The sequence below is a fragment of the Penicillium verrucosum genome (genome assembly GCF_028828655.1).
Source record: "Penicillium verrucosum strain IBT 35672 chromosome Unknown utg000002l_segment0_segment0, whole genome shotgun sequence".
NCBI classification, from domain to species: domain Eukaryota; kingdom Fungi; phylum Ascomycota; class Eurotiomycetes; order Eurotiales; family Aspergillaceae; genus Penicillium; species Penicillium verrucosum.
Window position 1 is genome coordinate 2,329,343 of NW_026643211.1, and position 14,956 is coordinate 2,344,298.

Consider the following 14,956-nt stretch of genomic DNA (forward strand, 5'->3'; position numbering starts at 1 on the left):
ATGCCTGATTATATACCGCCTTTTGGCACCGCTCTTACAGTGTACAGTCAGTGGACATAAGTTTTTGCACCCCCTATAGCCCCACCTAGGCGCCAGGGGTGCAAAAACTTATGTCCAGTCACTATATTGTAAATGAAACTCTCAGATGGAAGCCTTCTGGGTAATATTGAAGCTATTCCCACCACACAAATCTTTGAAATCTTCCGTTTCTAGGCGTTGAAGCCTCTCATGTTGTCTACAATTTCAAACCCCCCCGACCATACATATCATGTCGCCAATCTCATTCATTCCACTACCCCCTGACCGTATGTCACTATCTATCCTCATCGATCCTAACCGTACAAATGCGACCGTACAAATCGCCATCCATCCTCTTGGTTTTCAAGTACTTCACTTACAATGGGGTCTGTTATGGTAATTCAGGTATTCATATTTTCTGCCGGCAAATATTCAGGCAAATTAAGGCACCAATATTACTAATATTAGTTTCCGACCCCTGGCCGGGATACACCTTCGCAGTAGGACACTAATGCAAGGTCATCAAGGGTGCTCTTTCAGGGCTTTTTGTTTCCGGGAGACTGCCGAAGTCGAAACAGTACTTTACTAGTTCTGTCTCTCTTTTGAGGACATCAGACTTCTTTCCGAGTTATGCTCTTGGTTTACCCTTCTGTCTACGACGGTGTATAGCGCTCAATGCTTAATGCCTGAATTTGTTGCCTGAATGCCTTGTTTTGGCCTGGCAGAATAATAGAAATACATGAATTACCATTACAGATCCTTTAATATTGAAGCAATGTACTGGACTTCGGGACTGGTTCCTAGCCTAAGGTAGGAATGAAAATGAAGCTTTTCGTCCCCATACAAAGGGCCCATCTCCAACTTCTTGGACGGTTTGCAAGTGTCAAAAACATGGAGATTTGTATGGGGAACGGCGCCTAGTTATTCCATGCCGAGTTGGTTACAGTACACTGTACAGGGAGGCCTGAAAGCGGTCCAAAACAAGGCTTAATTCAGGCATATATCAGGCCAAAGTAAGGCACCCAGGCATTAAATTCAGGCATTTGGCATTGAGCGCTATACACCGTCGTATTCTGTCTCTTGATTTGATCTTGGATCTATGGATTTATCATATAAGCATCTGATCACTCATTACGATCGGACTTGACGAAACACCCACCGACACTTGCCAGCGGATCTCAGATACATTTGTGACCGGACAGACCTCAGCTGCTATCAACAGAGTTCTCATTACCGTGTCAGCAAATCGTCGACGATAATCAAAGTACAAACGAGCTAAACGAGCGCGGAACACAATACTGTTGAAGAGATAGAGGAAACACGGCCAAAACAAAAGGGACTAGGCGTGAGGGAGTATGGCTCCCACCCAGTCAAGGGCCTACCAAATTCAGAACCAGCTTGTTTGGGAGATTATGTTGGATTAGTAGTGATGTCGAGATACAGCTAACACTTCCCAATGCAAGATATAACCGCTTCCTTCAAAGTGACGAGACACACCGAGATACTCGTGATCGGAGCTTGCTAGTTCGAGTACATTTGTCTTCATTTGTTTCACCTAGCTTGCCACCAATATATCCCTTGTAAAGGGACCCTACAATTTTACATAGCCAAATTCATGGGACCAGAGAGCCTTGAAGAAAGACCCAAGAGACATACCAGGGTGTCCCGCGTGTGACAGTATGGAACAGTATACAAGTATGTTGGGGGCTACCTGCCCCACGAAGACAGTAATATGGGCACGACTATTAGTAGTGGCCAGCTTAAAACAACCAGATGGGAATATAGATATAGATATATACATAATTTAGACTAGAGAGCTGTTTCCATCGCGTTTTAACTAACATTAATGTATTGATATCTGTCAAAATACAAATACATATATATACATGTATGTACATATGTAACTAACTAGTTATGTCTTAAGGAGGGAAAAAAAAACCGTAAGGGCGCCAACACCCAAAGCGGAGCCATTTATTATTACAGCCGGTTTTTAAGGCATGCGGGCCCTTTTTGGTTTTCGATTTCGATTCATCACTTTTTATTTTCATCTACAAAGTATTTTGTTTCTCTTTTGCTTTACTTGATTTCCAGGCATCGGAATTTTAAAAGGTCCTTTTAACACACAGAAGAAGGGAGAAAAAGACCCCGCCAAGTTCTCTCATTTTCGTTTGATTCATCTAAGTATGCCTCGACGGTCATCTCGGCCTGATCCTGCGTCGCCTGAAGCGCCTATTGCGTCAAAGCGACGCGCTTCAGCCAGACTGTCCGCCGCCAACCCGGGGGTCAAACGAGTAAAATCAAACGTCGACCTGTCCCTCCGCCAGGCAAAGTCCACGACCAGCAAGAGCAAGTACTTTGAGCCAGAAGACTCCGACGAACCCGACTCGGTGTCCGATGCCTCTGCATGGGAATCCGCTGGCTCTGTGTATGAGGAAGCAAAGGAGGAATCCCCCGCCGACGAAGCGGAGCCGGAAGAACTCTCCGACACCGACGAGGTCGTCAAGAAGAAACCCAACGTAAGAGGAAAGCAATCACAGAGTACCAGCAGCGGAAGCGACCTTACGAAGGGCAAGGAGCTCTGGCGCGAAGGTGTCAGAGTGGGCCTGGAGCCCGGGCAAGAAGTTATCATTGCAAAGCCCAAGGCCCGAGACGCGGGGAAGACCCCGTACCAGGATGAGACGCTGCACCCCAATACCAAGCTGTTTTTGATCGATATAGCTAGCAACAATGACCGTCAATGGCTCAAGGGTAGGAAGCGCACACATACCCCGGTTGTCGACTTGCTGGCTGACTTGCGCAGCTCATGATCCGGATTACCGCGCGGCAAAGAAGGACTTCGAGACATTCGTTGAATCCCTCACGCCGAAGATTGCGGAGGTAGATCCTACCGTCCCCGAACTTCCTGTGAAGGACCTGGTAGGCTTGCCAATACTCTTGTTCTTTTTATTTGTCCCCGCTCACAAACTTTGTTCCCAGGTATTCCGCATCCACAGGGATATTCGCTTCAGCAAGAATCCACTTCCGTACAAGGTAAGCTATCCTCTCCTCCGGGTCCCTGTCGCCGTGGCCTGTCGCATGTGTGCATATGTGGCGGGTGGGTGGGTGGTACTGTGTGCTCGTTAGCGGTACTTGTGCTGACTCCAAGTGTATAGACGCATTTCTCTGCTGCCTGGTAAGTGTCAATGTCCAATACCCTTGTTTCCTTTTGAGAGATAAGTCCCTGAGTATGGCCCAGGTCGAGAACTGGTAAGAAGGGCCCGTACGCAGCGTACTATGTCCACTTCCAGCCAGGCTCTTGTTTTGTTGGTATGTTGTCCCCCAGATTCCCACTGTAGCCATTGCTATCTTGCCTTTCATTTGTGATCTTTGTCCATTGCGGCTAATACCACGCTGTGTATAGGGGGCGGGCTGTGGAACCCCGAGTCAGAGCCACTTGCGCTGCTGCGGGAGGACATCGACGATAACTCGGCTGTCTTGAAGGAGATACTCCGGGCGCCGGAGATGCGTCGTGAGTTTCTGAAGGGAGCGTCCGACGATGACGATGCGGTTGTGGACGCTTTTACGCATCACAATAGGGAGTCTGCTCTCAAGACGAAACCAAAGGTAAGAAGCTTTCGGTTCTCTATTTCTTACCCCGATGTGAAGTATGTTGCCCGTTGAGACAAACTTTACTCCTTCCCGTTATCATCTTGTGCTTCGGCTGCATTGTCAGCTGTTTGTTTATTATTTATGGGCTGGGATTCCGAGGCAGGGGGCACAAGGTCCGCAATCGAGGTTGCATCCATCGTCCGACCGGGATTGCTCTTGAAAACGGAATCTACTTCCATCTTCATGAATACCATCTTCTCAAGGGCTTGATTCCCAGGTGGCAATGACCTAATGAGATCATGGAGACTAGATCTTTCTTCCTGGTCGGGCTGCTGGGTGCGACCACGGCCCCTCAACCGGCCAACGTCGAAAGGACCTGGCACATGATGATTCAAAAGAATCCATGCGTTCCATGCGTTCCAAATGCTTCATGTGCTTCAAACCATCAAATGAAAGAGATGTGGAAGACACGCGCACGGTGATACGGGAAAGGCCAACCCGTGTTTTTAGGTCAAATTTCCCGGAACGCAACCATGGAACTCAGGAAAGCAATTTCCAAGGTTCGCCAGTCTGATCTCAATGGGGGAATCGACTTGCTGGAATGGGATTTGTTCTCACGCCGTCGAGTTTGGTTCCATGGTTCACACTTGCGCCAGGCTCCACGTCTGATCCATGGGATTTCTAACCTTGGAAACCTACCGCTGACACACCTTCTAGGGTTACGAGGCAGATAACGAGAACATCAAATTACTACGACTACGCAGTTTCACTATTGGAAAGCCCATTCCAGATGAGGAACTCACTGGAGATGATGTTCAAGAGAAGATTGCTACTTGGGTTGGGGTCATGGAACCTTTCGTAAGCCCTTTTCCAATCTATTGACTCCATTTCCCGCTGGTTTTTACCCCCTCTTCTTCTGAGCTAGCCACTTTGGCGGTGTTAGCCGTCCCTTTTACCCACCCAAATCAGCACTGTGCCACTACCTTTTTTTCCCTTTTTTTCTTTTTTTTCCCACTTTATTTTTGGTCCTTCCCGCTTTGACAAGATAGGGCGTTCAGACAATAACCTTCATGTTATATACTTGTATTGCTGACCGCTGACCGCTTCTCATTTCTCGAACAGGTGACGTATCTCAACAGTGTAGTGATGCCCGATCAGTGACATGATTGGGGAGAGCCACCCGCGTCTATTTGGCATCATTGGACGGGAGGTGGAGAGAGATCAATTTGTCCCGGCTTACCCTTGACCTTTTACTCCTGTGTATGAGAGTTGTGGTATGAAATTGTTCGTATTTGTTACCGTCGAATTTCTCACATTTTATTTTTCTCATTCAACATCTGTCTTAGCTCGGGTCTTTTGTCTTGCTACTCCTCGACTTGAAACCAGGATCCCATCCCCCACCTTGACGCCTCCTGCACATAGCTTCTTTCGTCGGTCCCCGCTGCGTTTCCTGGGTTTCTACTGCAGGCCTAACACTGGCGCGGGGCCAAAATAACGTACCTAACGCTGGCTCTGCAGTCATATCACCTCTAGTTGCTGCACACTGCATATAGGCAGGCCTACAGTACGCGGGCAACGCTCCAAATTGAGACATTACTACTGCTTTTCCCCTCAACATGACACATATTCTAGACACTTCGGCGCAATCCTCTACCCGTGTCAGCGCCCAATGACTGTGAAGCCCCTCGCATGCAATATGCAGTTTAACTTTTTTTTTGCAATCTACCACCCCTCTCAGACAAAACCCGAATGTACGACATAGTTGAGCAAACAAAGGATACAGAAAATTTCAAAATTAAATGAAACAACCACTTGGCGACCAGTTGACGCGCATGATATCGCCACCGCAAGCGCCCGCGTTCGGCCCGTTGTCGGGCATGTCCGCTAGGCTAAACTTGGGCCTGCAGGGCAATGTGGATTGAGGCCCGGATAGTTTTACTCCGCCGTCCCAGACTTTGGACTTTGAGATGAGCACCTTCCTTCTCTGGAATGGACTCCATTTATTTGACTGGGTGGTATTGTTTTGTTTCTTCGTAGTGCATCCTGCATGTGTTTGGTGCGCATTGCGGAGTTTGGATTCTCGGTCAACGCCGTTAATTTTGGTCATTTTGGGCAGGGTTCACGGGTAGCATGTGTTCGTCGTTATGTATCAACTCGACACTCACTCTTCTCTCTGCGATACATATAATTGGACAGATGTATCCCGGGCTGTGTTCTGTATACCAGTATACTTAACTATTGCCATAGGTCTTCATGTATGAAAAGAATAACTACTAATATTCTGTACTAGTATCGGGAACTGGGCCCGAAGAACCCCGGTCATGTTGTTGCTTGCATATCATGTCGCAAAGAGATCCTCAATAATATTGGATAAATTAATATGAGGACGTAGAAAATCCTACGCACGGAGAGTGGGTTCATATATGAAGTTTTAGCCTCTTGGAACACAAATGTCAAAGGTGAGGGTAGCCCTGTGTAAGTCACGATATACACAGAGACTATATACGAAAGTATTGCGATATATAAATTGTTTCTTTGATTTCCTCCAGGATATCGAGGGCTATGAGCTTGGGGTTCACAACCACCATAGGTCTATAATCCATCTCCGTGCGCACCCGTGCTAATTATATTCATCAATGTTCCCTAGATATACCTCCCGGATCAAAGTCTGCATTCAACCCATATCGAATATTCCATTGACTCGATGTTCAAAAGCTCCTAGGTATACGCTTAATGTTAGTTATACGTTTAGGGTAGAAATAATCACATGTTAATTTGTCTTGTTTGTTCAGCCACAGTGCATCGACAGGCATGATGTTTGTCGACCTCGAACGGGCCAATCAACTCAAACCCAAGATCAAGGTAGAAGCCTGGGCGTGCGGGGATCAACCTTTAAAACCTTGAAAGAGTCGGTCAATTTTATGAGGCATCTGCAGTTGTAGGTTGGTGATACCGATACCCTAGCTGCATTTGTATGCAGATCACACAGCACATAATCCAATCTAACCAAAAAGCACCTAGCTAATTTCAAATGCGAAAAGTCAAAAGTAAACCAAAAGAAGCAAAAGGTACTCGAAAAAAGCAAAGAAAGGAAAAAAGAAAAAAATAATCAGTTAAGCCGCACATTAATTAAATATGTCAAAGTCACTAGCTTCACGCACGATCCCGAGGAACCACTTGGCAAGCAGCATCCAGAAAAAGCAAGGTGAGATTGACTTGCTTTGTCTCCCGAATGGCGCCCAAATAGAGTTGGGGAGGTCTAGCGAACAGCATGGAGGGCCCAGCTTTGGTCTCTGTGTGACTGACGAGATATACAACCAAGATTGGGAAGCACCAATCAGATACGATTATTACGCGAATAGCATAGAAAAAAAAAATGAAAATGAAAATGAAAATGAAACTTGTCCAAGCCAAAGAGAGCAAGTACAAAAGAGTAAAAAAGATCATAGGGTCGGCTAATAATGACTTGCCGATCTCACATATACTTTTTCCAGGATCAGGTAGTCATAAGGCATCTCTCATCACACGACCTGCACGTTCGAGTTCGTTGTACACCGACTTTGAAAGCACTGCCTCGTTCCGGCTGAGTGCAGCAAAAGACCCTCGCCACGTCAGATCTCCAAGCACAGACCTTGGCCTCCCTATTATTTTGTATCCATTACTATATTGGTGCATATGGTGTTCCCGTGACTGTAACGACATGCGGGCTGCGCCTATTAGTGCCCGACCCGTCTCCATCCTTGCTGATAGACGCGCTCCCGTGTGGGTAAAAGAGGGGATTTTATGGCTAATAGAAACCTTGGAATTGTCACGGACACTAGGAGATTTTAAAAAGAAATTAAGGGATGTTTAAAAAATTTACACCAAATGCAAAGTTGAAACAAGAGAAAGTACAAATATAATATTGTAAATAATAATAGAAATTTACGATGGAACGTCGCAGCCTGCAAAAAGACCCGGTCGGAATGGGTTCCCCTAGCGTTGGGCTTTCAATTTCGACAAGTAGCGCTCAGTCCCTGTCGGAAGGGCTTAGTTTTGAGGACAGCTAGCGCGTCTCCAGGACAAACACCATCGAGTGGCCAGCATTTTTGGAACGGGTGGATCTTAGAGAGTCTCCGGAGAGTACGCTAGAGCAAAGGGACAAAGCTGGACAGGCCACGCCTGAGAGTGGGGAACGGAAAGACGCGGACGGCAATGCAGTCGATTGGGTTCGAAAAACGTGGCCTGAAAGGATTGTCGTATCTTGGTACATCATTTTACGCCGTTTTACTCCGTATTACCTAGAGGGTACTAGATTTATGAAAACGGAAGTCTCAACCGAACACTATATATATCTTTACCGATTTTTAGTAGTTTCTCTATACCCATATCATGCATATATAATCATCCAATATCACTACGTGTATATTGCCCGAGGAATATATATATATGTTATTGAGACGCAGACAAATACTGTACTGTAACAGCGAAGGTATTTTTGCCAAATGGCACACATGCATAGATCGGCGGGAAGGCCGGAGCGGCCCGTGGGACAAGTACCCCGAAACCTGATTGATTAATCCTGCGCAATAGTACTCGTATTATTACAATTTACTCGATACATATATTATTCAATCCATGGTTACGAGAGTGGGCTTGTTTTTTTTTCTCCGTCGCTCGCTCTGACTATCTGCTATTATTCATATTATAACTCAACCCCACATTCCCTGTATATTGTAGATTACTTGGGCTGAAAACTTCACCAGGGATTGGCGGTGACGGGGGGCGTACGCTAAATAGGCCCCCCCGTACAACGTGGTTGTGGCTCTTGGACAAGGAACCCGCCCTGTCAGCGCAGCGCTAATGCAGGTTACCTTGGCTCATTATGGGCTTTCCGGATCCAGTGCTACAGCCCTGGGAACTTAGGGCACTCCACCCCCTCCGTTCTCTCTCTTCTTTCCCTCCCAAAGCCTGGTTCGTTTCAGTCATAGAAAAGAAGGGATCCGCTCTCGCCACATTTCTTCGCAGAAACTTCGCACCATACTTCCATACCCAATTGTTGTCCTTCTATGGATGCTCCATCCGCGTTGAAGAGTGGCGAGTGGTCTGGCTGAACCCCACTCCCTCAGCTGAAGTCTGATCGCCACACTTTCACCGCTTGAATTTTTCTTTCATAGTACCTACCTACATGCAGTAGTCCCATGTACTTGGATAGACTAGGTGATCCTGGTTAAAGCAAGAAACACCACAACAATGTACATAATAATATCATTAAATAGTTACCTAGGTAGATTTCAAAAAAAAAAAAAAAAAAAATACAGATAAAATACAATTCAACATATGCATGGGAATGTGTCGCCCCGACCCGAGCCCATCGCCATGGAAAATGATCCTGGTTCCGCGGGGCCGGTTGCGGTTGTGCGACTACGGTCCGAGGCGGTCGTTCGTCCATGGACGGGTTACGCAGCAAGGGTCACTCGGAGGAATTGACGTGCATGGATCCATGCAAATGAGAGGTCACCTGCCATATTATTGATGATGTCAACTTTGACAGTTGAAAATAATGTTTCCGATTGTGTAGAGCTTTTCCTATTATTCTATAGGTTGGTAGGTATATTGTTCGGTAAGACTGTCGAGTGGCGAAAAAACGTGGAAAGTTACTCTCGGGCGCTACTGCTAGTTGAGAATAAAATGAAAAGAAATGAAAAATAAAAATGAAATGAAAAATACAAAATACAAAATAAAAGCGGTCGCCGTTCTCGGCTTCATGGCAACGGAAATCTGGTACCCTAGATTGAAATCCATGGTTCTAAGCCTTGTCTCCCATGTTTCACTTGACGAAATGAAATCGTAAGGTAAGGTCATACTACTCGATGTATCGATGCTAATCTTCGAGCTAGACACACAAATTTGTTACATACAATCTGTCCACGGGTGTATAGATACACTGTACAGTAATCCCCCCTCCATGTCTATGGGTCACTGGCGCCGCTTTAGCCCGCGCTGCCCGGGCTCCACCCCGTTCTCTAAAAATTCCCCTGTGCTTTTCCAATCAAATAATTCAGTTCCTTTTATTTCCTTTAATCTCTGCCCATTCCGATCTGAGCTTCTTTTTCTTCTTCCCTTCTCTGCTTATCTTGTCGTGGGGTTTTTCACTTCCTCATACCTGCTCACGTCATAATCACCGAGGCTCTCTTTTTTTTTCTCTCTGTTTTTTTTTTTTTCTTTCTTTTTCTCCTTCTGCTCCCCTATTTTCTATTTTCTATTTTCTGTTTCTGTTCTTCTTGGGGATCTTCCTGCATCTGCCCTTTTTCCCCTTCCCCTGCGTGACTGCGCTATGCTCACTTTGTCCGTGTGATTCGATCTCCCTTTTTTTCAATAACTCGACGTCAGATCCCTGTATTCTTGACTCATCCCGTCTTACTTCTCTCCCAACAATACAAATGTCGGGCAATCCCAACGATCACGATCCCAATCGTCAGGGTGATTTAAATCGCCAGGATCCTCGAGATCCTCGAGATTCAAGAGATCCTTGGGACCCTAGAGCCACCCAGTGGAACAATCCGGATGATCAGGCTTCCTACCCAGTATGTGCTGTCTTGGAGCCAGTTTACGCGCTATGACTTTTGCGGTGGCTCCGGTTGCTGATAGCTTCATAGTATCCGCCAACTTCCTACCCTCCGCCACCTGACCAGGACCGTGCCTACCAATATCCCCCTCCCGCACAATACGCGACATCACAGTATCCCCCCCTCCGCAGTACGCCCCATCACAATATCCCCCGGCGCAGTATCCGGATCCAAGATATCCGCATCCACAAGCCATGAACGCTATCCACGGAGCGCAAGATTCCTACCGTCTCCCACCTCCGCCGGGTCCTTATCGCGCCGATGCATATGGACCCCAGGCAGGACAAGGGCCTTACCAGGCAGCAGCTCCCCGACAGCGGACGGCCATTGCATGCCGGTACTGTCGGCGCCGGAAGGTATGGGGAGATCTCTACCCATCTACGAGTTACCACGCGCTAATTTCTACCCGATAGATTCGTTGCTCGGGATTCGAGACCTCGGCAGATGGACGATGCAGCAACTGTGTTCGATTCAACCAAGACTGTATGTTTACTCCGGTCTCTTCGCAAACCCAAGCCTTTGTGCCTGCCCACACCGCCTACCCTCATCTACGACCTGGACAAAATGGACCAGGACCAGGGGGGCCGTGGTGGACCGCCTGTCCTGTACGGCGCTCACGGACAGCCTCTGCCCCCTCAACAGCAGCCACAAGGCCCCGAGACCACCTTGCCGCCGCCTCAAGGGATGTACTATCAGAACGGACGACCTCCCATGGACGGTGCCCCGCTTCCCCTTGCGTCAACTATGCCGGATCCGGTAAGGCCGCCATTCCCCCTCTGGTAAGAAGGAGACAGGGAGAGAGATCTGAGCTGATGTTTTGATGCGCAGAGACACCGTCGAGGCTCGAACTCGGGGTTTGAGTACCCAGATCCAACCAATCTGGCTCCCGTGACACCCGCTGGGTCTGCTCCAGGATACCAAACTCACACTACACCCAGCCCTTACGCATATCCCCCTCCGCCTGCCCACGATCGACGCACCTCGCCGCCATCGGCTTATAACTACGATGCACGCCCCTCCTCCTCACCTCACGGCTCGCCCTTCCCACCTATGCAGGCCCACCAGGCGCCTATGACTCCACACCAGGGCAGCGTGCCCCCAGTTTCGGCTCAACAGGGCAGCGCGCCCCTCAAGTCAAGTGGCACCCCTCAGCCCGGGGGTGTGACGCCGCCACCAAGCTCTACTCCCGGTGGCTCGCAGCGAGGTGGATTGAACGTGCGCGATATGCTGAACCCCGGTGATTCCCAAGGCCGCTCCAGCACCGATAGCGACATGCTCAATGCTTTGAATCGCCGAGGCCCGCAATAGTAATTCCTATGTTGCTATTCGATATCCTAGTGGAAACTAGGAGGCGCATGAAGAATGCGATGCGGGACCGGTGAGGAATGAGGACTATTCGGAATGGACCGTGTGCTGGCCACACGATCCGAGAGCCATGTGTCGGGTGCTGAAATTTGGAAGGAAGATTTTGAGGTCACGTCGGACCGTTGTGGGACCGACATTAGGCCACAAGGGGAGTTTCGGAATCACATTCCAGACAATGACGAGTACCTAGACGATGAACGCGACAAGGACGTCACTCTCTGATCTATTACAAGGTCACAAAACGCGAACCCACGAGTTTCACGAGCACGAATTTGAACTTGATACTGAGACTTCCAGACTTATGGGCTCTGGTTCTATCGGCATATGAATTTTTTACCTCTATATTTTTTTTTTTTTTTTGACCATTCTCGGCTTCGGTATCTCAATAATTGCAAATCCATACTTAGATTTGCTCAGAGAGTGGTTTGGCATGGTTTCCAGGGTGCAGTTCATGTGCTGGTGTCAATTGGTTCAACCCACATCTCATGAGGGTCTAGCATGAATGCACTCTGGACTATTACCATCAGATCACACTCCGGCTATTTTTCCCGTGGAATTCATTTCCTATAGGGCTGCAGCGATTGTCCGCATTGTTATTTGAATTTCGGGTGGCTATCTGTTTTTTATTTTTATTTTTCTTTCTTTTCCGTTTTGGCAATTTGTCTCGTTTTGCACTCATCACGTTTTTGCACTGTTGTCGGCTTTTGTGCTTTCCTCGGGTTATTCATTCCATTTACATTACTGGGAAGGCATTCGTCTATTTACTACCATTTTACATCTTCTACGATGTATGTGTGGCCATCTGTTTTTCGCCTACGCGACTAAAAGACGTGGGTTGGCTGTGTCATCTTTTCCCTTTGCCTTGATTCTTATCGTCGGAACTGTTTTGATCTTTTTTATATTTGTTCCTGATTTTCGTACCGTTGTCTGTCTTTTCGTTATCAAGTATCTGCTTATACTTATATCCGGAGGTTGTTTGATCACTCTTTCTGCTATTCAGTTATTGCCGCATGCTATTCCACTTTCCGTTGAGGTCTTGTATCTCTGAGCGCTTTCTGATGAAATTCTATGCTGCGAATTATACCGAGTATTCCTCCCTGGCTCTACATTCAACGGATCCGATCCGATCCGGACTGGGGCATTCTTAGTCTTCTCTTTATTCCGAGGCATTTGCCCTTACTTGCCACTTATCCTCTCTCCTTATCGAGAGTGGAGAGCGGTTTCTCCGTCTCAGATAACGGGACTATTGACTTTATAGTTTGTCCCTGTGAAGGGGGAATCTTGGCTGCATAATGGAGCTCGAGTATTGCATCCTTTTCATGCTACATCATGCACCTACCCCATCCAGCATCCAGCCTAGATTACATATGTGCGTATATGCAATGTAGACCGGGTAGGGGCAGACGTACGTAGGCACCTACGTGAAGACCTACCATGTGACTTACCCTAACTGTGACAGTGTCAGGCTAGTTCCTGTTGGTCAGGCGAGGGTCATGACGGGGAAAAGCAACGTATTGTGTTCTCTATGCAGAGACTAATCCTTGCTTTTTTTCCAAGTCGTACCGGGTGGCCCCCAAGATCTTGTATATAACGAGGACAGCTTCTTAGATCTCTTTGGAAGTATACTTGTCATGAATGACGAGATGCTTACCCCTGTATGTACAATGAATGTTGCATCAGGGGATTAAAAAACTGAGACCTAAACGAAAGGATAAAGGCTAATAGAAAGAAAGGTAGAGGCTTAACTATCTAATTGTAATATAGTCGCTGTTGGTAATAATAAAGAAGTAACTAGAGTGTAAGATCGAAGATATTTCTAAAGCTAATAATATAGACGAGTAAATAAAACATAAATAATTAAATATATATAATAATAATCTTTCTAGATTTACTATTTAACTACTATAAATAAAACACATAGAAATTACTTACATATATCACAAGGTTAGTTATGCTTATACTATTTAACTATAGCACTCCCGATACAGCACTGTAGTACCGAACCAAGGGCCTAGTGCTACGGTACACCGGTGCTGTGGGACTTGTCAAGGCCTACATGTTACGCCCCTAGAAGGAGAGCCAGGCAGACCCCAAAGAAAGGGTGCCAAAGAAAGCCCACGCCGGAAGCGAGCGGTTTCGGAGCGTCCATATAAAATTTTGATCGAAAAACCAGTATGTCAAAATATACGAAGGAAAGAAAAATGTTATCTGAGATATTCCTAGAAATTCGGAATCGGCCTCAAAAATAAATTCACCCCGGGAAAAGCTATCGAAGAGAAGCCTAACCAAGATCCGGATGAACTAGACCATAGGCATATTACCTACAAAGCCCTTTTCCTCCCTGCAGATCTAGCAGGTTTATAATGGCTCTTTCAACAGACTTAGCCAAACCAAGTGGACGCGTCGCATGAAGCCACTGCAGGGCTTTCGCTTGTTTAGGAAACGGTGATGCTTGCGGATCCACTGCTCTTATATCCCTCGGTGCTGACAATCTGGTAGTTGTGCGAGCCAAGAGGCATTCCGAGCTTATCCCAAGCTTTGAAGTGGTTGGCAGTGGTGACGGTTCCGCTGCTGCGCTTGCTCCGGCGGATAGACCAGTACTGGTCGAAGGTGGAACTATCAGAGTCGATAGAAGGCTGGTTTACTTGCTTGTGGGTATAGATATCGTAGACGGATCCATCGGTAGTCACGGTTCCCTTCAAGGTCATGCTACTGCCGGGGTTGTATTCTCCATAATTTTCCATGATATAATACTCGACCATGGGGCTCTTAGTCCACCCGTAGACAGCGAGGTAAGCGTTTCCGGAGGGTTTGAAAGAGCCGGAGAATTTGATGTTTCTAATTCGTACTTATAAGTATATCACTAATAAATAGCGAGGTGCTCTCGACTTACCGGTCGCTGCCAGTTTCCCAGCCCTTGCCAGAGGTGAAAGATCCGCAGTTGGTCCAGCTAACGCTGTATTCACCCGCATCACCATTGTTGTAGGACACAGCGCCATCACCAGTGGTCCAGAAAGAATAGAAATAGCCACCGCTAGTTCCTTGTTTGTTGGTGGTGATCGCTCGCTTTTCCAAGTCGTTGGGAAGAGCAAAGGCAGTCACAGCTGCACAGGCAGCCACGAAGAGGGCGGAGAATGAGACCATGATGAAGAGTCAAAAGCCGTCAGTAATTGAGGAAGACGGATGGATTGAATTGTGTAGCTTGTGGCGGAGGATTTGTTCGGGAGAAGACTTTCATTATATATTCATAGGATCATGTGGGGCGCGTTTCAAACCGTTTCGTGTTCGTGGATGTCTTGCCTCAATTTAGCCAGTAACCTATTTATGCTGAAGTCATGTATCCTAATTGTGCTGATCATGGGGGAAGATGTCTGTGT

The 14,956-nt window shown here is 47.1% G+C and overlaps 5 protein-coding genes across 5 annotated transcripts; 3 read left to right on the forward strand and 2 right to left on the reverse strand.

The window, feature by feature from the left end:
- Positions 1-2,201: 2,201 nt before the first annotated feature.
- Positions 2,202-4,767, forward strand: N7516_006532 (DUF2461 domain-containing protein; the record flags this gene model as incomplete). The annotated part of the gene is made up of 8 exons (XM_057219252.1): positions 2,202-2,766; positions 2,819-2,934; positions 2,995-3,048; positions 3,171-3,190; positions 3,254-3,324; positions 3,419-3,621; positions 4,324-4,464; positions 4,729-4,767. 8 exons carry the CDS (start codon positions 2,202-2,204, stop codon positions 4,765-4,767), a joined length of 1,209 nt encoding a protein of 402 aa, XP_057073343.1.
- A 634-nt stretch (positions 4,768-5,401) lies between these two features.
- N7516_006533 (uncharacterized protein) lies at positions 5,402-5,713 on the reverse strand (the record flags this gene model as incomplete). The annotated part of the gene is made up of 1 exon (XM_057219253.1): positions 5,402-5,713. The coding sequence occupies one exon, from the start codon at positions 5,711-5,713 to the stop codon at positions 5,402-5,404; it is 312 nt and encodes a 103-aa protein (XP_057073344.1).
- A 4,315-nt stretch (positions 5,714-10,028) lies between these two features.
- On the forward strand, positions 10,029-11,522 carry N7516_006534 (uncharacterized protein; the record flags this gene model as incomplete). Its single annotated transcript, XM_057219254.1, has 5 exons — positions 10,029-10,172; positions 10,237-10,344; positions 10,428-10,570; positions 10,628-10,970; positions 11,043-11,522. The coding sequence occupies 5 exons, from the start codon at positions 10,029-10,031 to the stop codon at positions 11,520-11,522; spliced, it is 1,218 nt and encodes a 405-aa protein (XP_057073345.1).
- Positions 11,523-11,615: 93 nt separating this feature from the next.
- On the forward strand, positions 11,616-11,801 carry N7516_006535 (uncharacterized protein; the record flags this gene model as incomplete). The annotated part of the gene is made up of 1 exon (XM_057219255.1): positions 11,616-11,801. One exon carries the CDS (start codon positions 11,616-11,618, stop codon positions 11,799-11,801), a length of 186 nt encoding a protein of 61 aa, XP_057073346.1.
- Positions 11,802-14,014: 2,213 nt separating this feature from the next.
- On the reverse strand, positions 14,015-14,723 carry N7516_006536 (glycoside hydrolase family 11 protein; the record flags this gene model as incomplete). Its single annotated transcript, XM_057219256.1, has 2 exons — positions 14,015-14,417; positions 14,473-14,723. 2 exons carry the CDS (start codon positions 14,721-14,723, stop codon positions 14,015-14,017), a joined length of 654 nt encoding a protein of 217 aa, XP_057073347.1.
- Between the last annotated feature and the right edge of the window lie 233 nt (positions 14,724-14,956).